Raw genomic sequence first — 8963 nt, forward strand, 5'->3', positions numbered from 1 at the left:
ATCGGACGCGCGCTTGTCCATCGTCGCGCGCATGGCCTCGAGCTTGGCTTGGTACTCTTCGATGCGCTGGTTCTTGTCCGCGACAAGCGCCTTCAAGCTCGCAATCGTCGCCTGCGCGGCTTGCTGCAGATTCGCTTGGTCCTTTTCATAGTACCTACACACGACTCTATCTTGATACATTGATAGAGTTCGCACGGACCCGACTTTGGAGCGCATCGACGGCGAGCTCGGCGCGGTCCCCAGTGGCGCGATCGTCGTAGCAGGCTCCATGTGTACGTGCTTTTGCTGGAGCTCCATCAGCAAGGTCTCGACGCGCAGCTCGAGTTGGCGGATCTTGTGGTCGCGCTCCGTCACCTCCTTGCTCGTCTGCTGCATGCGTTTTTGCACCTTGTCCATCTCAAACAAGGTCGCATCCAACTGCGTTTGGAGTACTTGCTTTTCTTGGACAAGCCGTTCCGAGGGCAGCATCGCCGCCGAGGCCTTGGCAGCATCATCGAGCTGGGCCAAGAGCAACCTAGACACATCTTCTTTCAAATCAAGAGAGAAAGGTCCAAAGCACGTACGCTTCTCGCTGCTCGAGGACTTGGACGCGGTATTTGAGTCGCTCGACAAGGTGGATGTCGGCGCCAAGAACGCCAGGCCCGACGACCGCGTCGTGCTCGGACTCGAGCTCTTCGATGCGCCGCTCCAGCTGGCGCTTCTTGGCGTGGACAGCAGCGAGGTCGTCGTCGAGAGCTTCGAGGCGCGACGCCATCGCATCGAAGCGTTTGATTTTGGCGACCACGTCCGACGCTTGCAAATGCGCGACTGTCGACTCGAGGATCGCGATGCGCTGGCGTTGCGTCTCGAGCTGTCCCGCGTAATGATTCGACGTGTGTTCGAGCTGCATCGAGAGCGTATTGATCTGGAGCTGGGCCGCGCGCTGGGCCTCCACCGCTTGCTCGTACCTATTCCCTTTAGCGTGAGCCCTCGTTGAAGCAGCGAGATGCAACACGAGAGGTGTACCGATCTGCAAAGGCTTGGTAGTTGGCCTTGATCCCGACGATCTTTTGCTGCAGCTGCCCGATGATCGCGTCATCGTCGGAGCGCGCGCTGAGCTCGTGGAGCCGTGCTTCAAGTGCGTCGATTTCGTCCCGGCGCCGCGTCTGGCGCAGCGCGAGCGTGTTGGCCTGTGACGCGGCCAGCGTCGCCACCTCCTTTTGTTTCTGCACCTATTTTCACCCATCAATCAATCGACAAGTCTTCATGGTGCGAGAAAGTGTACCTGACGCTCCAACGACCCGCAGAGCTGCTCGAGCTCGGCAATGCGCTGCTCGTACACGTCGTGGACGTTGGTGCTGGACGGCGCTGGCTCCGGCGTTGTCTCGGGCATGCCTGCTTCGAGCTCTTTGATACGCGCCAGCTGCGACTGCACTTGAACTTCAAGCGCCTGGACGCGTTCGTTTTGGAGCTTGTCGATCGACTCGCCGTTCAGGCGCGCGAGGAGCTGTGCGTTCTGGTGTAGCAGCGACGCGTGCTGAGCTGGTAGCTCGAGCGTCGCAAGGTAGTGTGCGTGGCGGTCCGTGTACTTTTTCAGCAGCGCTGCGTGCTTTGTTTGGAGTCGCTGGAGCTCGGCGAGGACGCCGTCATAATGGCGCTTGAGCACACTCTTGGTCAGCGCCGTCTCCATGTGCTGGAGCCGACTCAACGCGCCTAGCGCCGTCGATATGTCAAGATATCAATGTATCAAGTTGGACATACCCTCGCGCCACGCCTCGAGGTACTGGATGCGCACCTTGAGCGTCTTTTCCAGGGCGAGGAGGTCGTCTTCGGCGGCGACGCGGCGTGTAAACTCGGTCTGTTTTTCTTCCCGCACCAAGTTGAATTCGCGTGCGAGCCGCGCTTGGTTGACTTCAAAAATGGCCACTTGCCGCGTGAGCGACACGAGAGTCTGCTGCATCTCGCCCTCCTTCTCGAAACTCTGCAGCATGAGCTCGTACCTACGTCGATGATCATGCTCCTTGCATCCACAAACAGCAAAAAGAAGGACCGATTGAGCTTGATGGACGCTTCGTCGACGTTGGCGGTCATGGTTGCGAGCTGCGTTTCCAGCGACGCCCGGCGCTCGGCAAACGTTTGCTGCAGCGCGATATGCTCGCTACATCCAGCATAGGACACGCTACATGAGAAAAGGACGGGGTTATCGATGTACTACCGATAGAGCACGGTGTGGTTGTCTTGGACGCTGGCCAAAAGACCTTCGAACGCCTCGAGCTTGCTGCGGAGGCTGTGGTTCTCCAACGTCACGTGCGTGAGTTCGTCCAAGCACGTGTCGAGCTCGATCGCCCACTGCGTTTGCTCTTCCATCTCGTCCTGCGTCTCGAGAATCACATGGCGCCGGCCGTCGTTCGTCGTCGTCTCGTGTGTTGTTGCCTCCTGCTGCGTCGGCAAATGATGCTGCAAGCCGCGGGCTTCGAGCGCCTTGGAGACCGCGGCCGCAATTTCGTCGGCGGACGGCGGCGGCTCTTGCAGCACGACGCTTGCGGGCGACAAGAGACCGGATGTGTGGACGCTGGCGTGCTTGGTGAGTCGTGGATGATGCTCCAACACAGTCTCGTCTTGAGATGGTGCTGGCGCACTCATGTCGCCGCCGCCAAGGTCTCCAAACTCCAAGCTCTCGTCGCTGCTCTCGTCATCGGATGCGACCGCTGCCTCGCGCATGACCTACGCCATGTATATCAATGTATCAACTCAAGCTCCACCACAACTCGAACGGCTTTACCTGCATGTGCTCACGCATGTGGCTTTGCAATGCCTCGGTCGCGCGCCACACTTCGTCTTTGACCGTGGTTGCCCACTCGGGCGGGCCGTTCGTTGGCGCAAGACTTGACGCGGCCACGACCGCCGAGAGCCGAGCGACGTCGGCTTGCAGCTGCGTGTTGGCGTCGTACAGCTTGCGTAGCTCTGCGCTCGCGTCTTTTGTCGGCGACAAAAGGCGAGGCGGCGCAGAGGCGTCGACTGTGTCGCCGTTCTGAAGCCGGTAGATGAGCTCTTGGACTTGATCGTATTGGGCACTGGTGAGTCCGTGGTGCTCAAAGAGGTAGGCCCCCGTCTTCTTGGCTTGGTCTTTGAGCTTGGTGAGCAGCGCGACGCGCTCGTCTTCCAGGGCCGCGACTTGGGCTTCGAGCTGGCGGATGAGCGCGAGGTTGCCTTGGACGCTTGTCTCCAAGACGAGATCCGGGTACTCGAACTCGTCTGGCTTGCCCGCGTCGCCTACGCAGATACATGAAGAATGGGGGAACCGGTTTAGAGAACTGGTCGCACGCTTGAGCCGGGTACACGCAGCTTGGAGCTTGGAGATGGCGTCCTTGTGGCGACTGAGCTCGACGCGCAGCGCCGCATTCGCACTCTCTTGCGCGCTCAAGTCGCTTCGGAGCTTCTTCTGGTGCCGGACGACGTCGGTCAAGCCGGCCTTGGCTTCGTACTTGGCGTTCCACGCCTCCGCTTCCCGACACTGCGACTCGATTGCGACGCAGCGCGCCTCCATGTCGGTGAGGAGCCCGCGCTGCTCCTTGACGCGTGCTTTCCACACGTCGACGTCGCGAAGCGCGTCCTGCATTTGCTGCCGCTGGACCTGCACCGTCGCCTCGAGCTGCTTGATATCGTCTTTCGGCACAAAACTCTCGGCCATCGTGCTCAAATCGGCGTTCTTTTGAGAAATTTTGGTTTTGAGTTCGGCGATCTGCGCCTTGTCCTGGAGACGCATGTCTTGCAGCACGAGGATCTTGGCTTCGAGGTCGCTCAGCGCAGCGTCCTTGACATCGTTCGCCGTCGTCGATACGGCTGTCGTCGCGGTTGTGCTCGCCTGCTTGAAGGATTTAGTGTGAGGAGAGATATGGGTGTCGCGACGCACCTCGAGTTCGCGCACTCGGAGCTTCCACTGCTCAAGTTCCGCATGCATTCCGCGCCGTTCAGCATCGAACTTGGTTTTGAAGTCCGCGATCATCGCATCCACGTGCGCTTCGGCCGCGTCCATCTCGAGGATCTTGCGCTCGAGGCCTTGCTTCTCGGCGTCGTGGGACTCGATCTTGTGGAGGAGCTCCGTCACCGCCGTCGTCCGGTCGTCGAGCGCACTTGAGAGCGCCGCCTTCTCATCGTCGGCGACCTGCAGCTTGGCTTCGGCGTCCAAAGCGACTCGCGAGAGCTTCTCGACAGCAGTACGAAGCTCGTTGTTATCATCTCGCAGCTGCTCGTTCTCGCGGAGGGCCGCGTAGAGCTCGTCGCGGCGGCCATCGCTGTCGTTCTTGAGACGCGCGAGCTCATCGGCTTGCGGAGCACTTGACTTGGCCACGAGGGCGGCGGCCAGTTGGGCATGGGACGCGTCGAGCTTTGCCAGTTGATCCGCAAGCGCTGCTTCACGCGCGAGCGACGCATCGAGCTTGACTTGGAGCTGCGTGACCATCTCGTTATGGGGCTCGTCTTCATCTTCTGCGATCGTTGCGACGCGGGCCGTGCGCGGGGTCTGGACTTGCTCGCGCAGGTCGGCGTTCATGGCCTCGAGCGTGGCGACTTGCTGGCCCAGCGACGCCGAGTGCTCATGGAGCTTGTCGTTCTCGAGCTGAAGCTCTTCCACGTCGCGGCGAAGATGCTCGAGCTCCTTCTGGACTGCCGAGCAGTCGGCCCGCGGACACGGCGATGCCATCGGTCGGGAATATCTTGGACAGCTCCTCTCGCCAATTGGCTGAAAAGGCCGCCGAAAAGACATGCATTTGCGCCAATGGCATTGTCACCAGCAGCGGTGAAACTAGGAAGTATGTCCTAAACAGACTATTTATGCTGTACGTTTCGGCAATGTCCTTGTTTTCGCCATATACTAGTGTTCAAGCATGAACCGAACGCGGGAACACTCACTGAGGCAACACTGGTGCACAACGTGAGTGAGGTCTGTGGGCGGTCGCATCATTCTTCAATTTGACCGATGGCAGCGAGAACTCCACTGGCCACAGCCATCGTGGCTCTTCACCGCAAGCAGCTTCTTCGGGACCTTGCGATTGCCAAAGTGAAGCGGGTGCAGAAGGCATGGCACGCATCCAGCACGATGAGAAGCTGGCCGCGATGCAATGTGCCAGTTGAGTTTGCCGAGGAAGAGATGCAAGAGCTCCATCGCCAACGCAGCGGGCCGGATGTGGTGCGCGACTTTTTGAATCGGGTCTGCGCTGGCTGGGACGGCGCGTTTTACAAGGCGTTGATCCAGGCGGCGTTGGCAGATCCCGAGACGTTGAAGCAACTCCGGTGTTTACTTTCTTTCCATGGCCTGTCTCCGAGCGATTGTTTCTTCTCGTTGACCATCTCTTGACTAGGTCGTGGTGGTCGACCACGCCTCGGTGCACTTGGTGCTGCACGACCCTTTTACTTTTAGTTGTATATGGTCGGCGTCGTGCTAAAGCGCCAGCAGACACCAAGAGACAATGAAAGGTTGTGGATTCTTTTTCTATACAAAGTAGTACATTGACGGATGGAGTGACATTTACGCAGTCGCGTTCTCGGTGTTAAGGAGTGCGTCCTTGGACTTGGCCTCGGCCAGCTGCTTGCGTGGCGTCGAGAGGTCCGCTGTAGCCTCGGCGCTTGCCTTTTGCGGTACATACGCCGGCGCCTCCCTACCCACGCGCCATAAATCCCATTTTTTGCTTCAATTGCGACAGAGAATACGCACTGTCCCGTCGCGGCCTTGAACGTCTGGCGCAAGTACACGATTTCATCCGATAAAAGCTGCTTCTCGACCTCAAGCTTCTTGCATTGGACTTCGAGTTCTTCGTACGGCAGCTTGGCTACACCCAAGGATGATGATACCGCTCAGAACCCAACGGGTGGGACCAACCTGTCGCGGTGCCGCCAAGGAGACTCACTATCATTGGGTTGGCCGTGCTGATCGCGTCTTTCGGCGGGTCCAAAATGTAGGGGTTGATGTACAGCTGGAACTCGAGCCGGTGCGTCTGAAGGTACTGGACAAACTCGGCCGTGACGCACGGCACGTGGTGCACATGCGAGTAATTGAAGACGGGGTTGCGCGTGTTCTGCTCGACGCTTTCGGTCGTGAAGAGCTCGCCGAGGAACTCGTACTGGACATACGCCAAGTCCGTAATCATGGGCAACCCCGTCGCGCCCTTGATCTCGAGCTTGTACGTCCACGACTTGCCCACCTATTGTATCACGTGAGAAAATAATGGACAATATTGTCGATGCGTCGACAGACCAGATCCATGGGGCCATCAATGTCTTGGATGTTGTCCGGGTTGTGCTGCGCCTCGTCTTCGGCGCTCAGCGGCGTCCACACGACCTCGAGTTTCCCGATCGTGTTGAACGGTGGCACCGCGTTCTTGATGTTCATGCGACTAACACTCGTATTTCGTGCAAGGAATCGATGGGAGGTGACGAACCTTTCGTCCGGATCCGTCTCGAGGTTGTACAAGAGATACTCGGGAAAGTTGGTCGCACTGCCGACCTAGATATTTGATACACCGTGAGTAGAACCAGTGAGCGTTCTACTCATTCTACGTGGAACGAGTTGTCGAAGAGGAGTGTAATTGGATCGTGGCCCATGGGCGACGTGTACTCGCGGTTGTTGGCGATTGCGTTCTTGAGAAACGCAACTTCGTCTTTCAAGAGCGAGTACGCCTTCACAAACTCAAAGACATCGAGCAAGATCGTCTCGTCGGTTTTGCTGTTGTGGACCTTGACCTTGACCTGCGGAATGCCTAGACAAAGTGCATTCTATTTAGGACAATCGAGTGGAACCAACGCTACCTTGGCCGTCGCCGCCCGTGCCTTTGAGCGCCGTCTCAAAACTCAAAACGTCGCGATTGAGCACATGGACGATCTGCTTGAGCTCGTTGATCTTGGGCAAAACGTCCCGCAGCTCTTGGTCGTTGACTTGTCGCGCGAGTCGCTCCTTCTCCTACAAGGCACAAAAATCATTTTAATAAATCCAATAAATCCTCAAAAGTCAAGCAGAAGGGTGTCCACCTGCTGCTCGAGCTCTTGCAGCTTGCGTTCTTGCTCAGCAACTTCTTCCGGTGTCGCCGATGAGAGCGCTTCGGATCGCGCGGCCTGAGCTTGGGCCTTTTGCTCTTCCCACGCGGCCTTTTCCGCTTCAAACTGCAGCCGCTGCGCCTCCAGCGCTTGCATTGCCGCTTTATCTTGACTCTGGAGCGCCTCTTGGAACTCATGCGCCGCATCGTCGGCGGTCGGTGGCTCCTTCCCTGGGTCCTCGCGGCCTACGCACGGAAAATTGATTTTAGGGCTAGGTAAAGGGCTAGGGTACTGACCCGGGTAGCGGAAGAGCATGAGTTCGTTGCCAATCACGACGCGATCGAACGCAGCAAGCTCAACACGCGTGCCTTTCTCGAGTTTCTTGCCATTGTGCATCGTGTCGCCGTTGCCACCGACCAGCGTGACCACGCTGCCTGTGTCGGCGCCAGCTTCGGAGAGCACGGGCGGTGATTTCTCAAAGCTGCAGTGGCCGTCGACGACCGAGAGCGACATGGGCTTGATGTCACCTTTCGTGCCCACGATGGTCACCTAGTACATCCGTTATTGACACTTTAGCCACTCGGGTAGGTTGAGATCCATCCATACTTCCTTCGTCAGCAGGTACATGAAGCGCTGCGACCGGTAGGCGTCGACGTCGAGGTTGATCAAGTACGGCAGCGTCGTCTTCTCTTCAAAGAACGTGAGCGAAATCCCCCGCTTCTCGTACTCCTCCTTCTGCCGCTGCATGGCCTCCTCTTGGGCCTTGGGCTTGGACCCGCCGTCGCCGCCATCGCTCGTCTCGCCCGAGAGAACACCTAAGGTCATCGACCGCATCAGAAACGATGCCGTAGATCCTAGAAAGACCTTCGAGTTCGCGTTGCTTTTGGGCGAGCAGGGCGCTGATCTTGTCGACTTGGTCGCTGCCACCGCCGCCGCCACCCATCTTGGCCATCTTTTCGTTCTCGGCCTTGAGCATCGCGACAAGGTTCTTCATCTCGTCGAGCTCTGCCATGAGCTACATGACCAACGATGGGCTCTGTGATATGGTGGCCAGAAGGAGGCACCTTGCGTTCTGCGGGCGACGCGGCCGCCGATGCCTTCTTGGGCTGGAGCTTGATGACGGACGCGTTCTTGGCAAAGCCGAGCGTGGAAAAAGTGTAGTTGAGATACGTCACTTCGGGTCGGACGGCACAAAAAAGATAGGTTCTAAGGCGATTTTCAAACGGTGGAATATATTGTCGTATGTGTACCGGGCTTGGAGCATCGTGTCCTTGAGGTACTTGCAGAGAAAGTACGAGTTGCAGCCTGGGATGCTCGCACCCGGCTTGAGCGTCTTCTTCTGGACAGCCTCTAGATATATTACATGTTGGTTCTGTACATGTACGATAGGAAGGACGAAGTACCCGCCATCTTCATGAAGAACTGGGCCATTTCCGTCAAACTCAGATTGATCTTCTTGCCTTGGTCCTGGAGCTCCTTGGATTTCGACGCATCCTGGTGCGGTCCGAGGTACTTCATCTCGATCGACCCGTCGTCGAACACGAGCTTTTGGTAGTTGGCGTACACAATGTCCCCGGCAGGCTCGGTGCCGGCCAAGTCACAGACGTAGATACGCCCGCGCTGCTTCATGCCTTCGCGCTCCGGGTCGGGCTTCTCGACTTCAAGCGTCATGATGCAGTGGCCGCGCGTCGACTGGTGGTTGAACTGCGTCGGTGCAATCGCTTTGCGCGAGTTGGCGCTCATAAATGTCCGGCGGAGATCGTTCCAGTCCTTGAGCACGACGCCCTATCCGGACCGTTGGATCCTTTTTTGTCTACAAGTGGACAAGATTGTCATATGTACCTGGCACCACTCAATGTCCATAAAGCCATCCGGGTCCTTGCGCATGCCGTCCTTGTACTGCTGCTCTTGGGCCATCGGCGACATGAGGTCGCGGACCGTGTCGACGACGTTTT

At 58.1% G+C, this 8963-nt stretch overlaps 2 protein-coding genes across 2 annotated transcripts in view; both read right to left on the reverse strand.

Annotated features, from left to right (window-relative positions):
* Positions 1–4681, reverse strand: part of SPRG_22365 (hypothetical protein) — a gene marked incomplete at both ends in the record, with an annotated part of 4918 nt that extends 237 nt beyond the window's left edge. Inside the window, 11 exons of the mRNA XM_012355430.1 lie at positions 8–154; positions 200–514; positions 564–947; positions 1006–1211; positions 1265–1692; positions 1741–1979; positions 2030–2137; positions 2195–2592; positions 2762–3252; positions 3304–3844; positions 3893–4681. Of these exons, the coding sequence (XP_012210820.1) occupies positions 8–154; positions 200–514; positions 564–947; positions 1006–1211; positions 1265–1692; positions 1741–1979; positions 2030–2137; positions 2195–2592; positions 2762–3252; positions 3304–3844; positions 3893–4681 (4046 nt within the window). The remainder of the gene's footprint in view (positions 1–7; positions 155–199; positions 515–563; positions 948–1005; positions 1212–1264; positions 1693–1740; positions 1980–2029; positions 2138–2194; positions 2593–2761; positions 3253–3303; positions 3845–3892) is intronic.
* A 761-nt stretch (positions 4682–5442) lies between these two features.
* On the reverse strand, positions 5443–8934 carry SPRG_16185 (hypothetical protein; the record flags this gene model as incomplete). The annotated part of the gene is made up of 15 exons (XM_012355431.1): positions 5443–5636; positions 5693–5807; positions 5858–6179; positions 6233–6371; positions 6417–6481; positions 6535–6734; positions 6784–6934; positions 7003–7253; positions 7305–7557; positions 7615–7823; positions 7873–8023; positions 8073–8214; positions 8259–8358; positions 8412–8793; positions 8851–8934. 15 exons carry the CDS (start codon positions 8932–8934, stop codon positions 5507–5509), a joined length of 2694 nt encoding a protein of 897 aa, XP_012210821.1. The 3' UTR covers positions 5443–5506.
* Between the last annotated feature and the right edge of the window lie 29 nt (positions 8935–8963).

This window comes from Saprolegnia parasitica (assembly GCF_000151545.1).
Source record: "Saprolegnia parasitica CBS 223.65 unplaced genomic scaffold supercont2.243, whole genome shotgun sequence".
Lineage (NCBI taxonomy): Eukaryota > Oomycota > Saprolegniomycetes > Saprolegniales > Saprolegniaceae > Saprolegnia > Saprolegnia parasitica.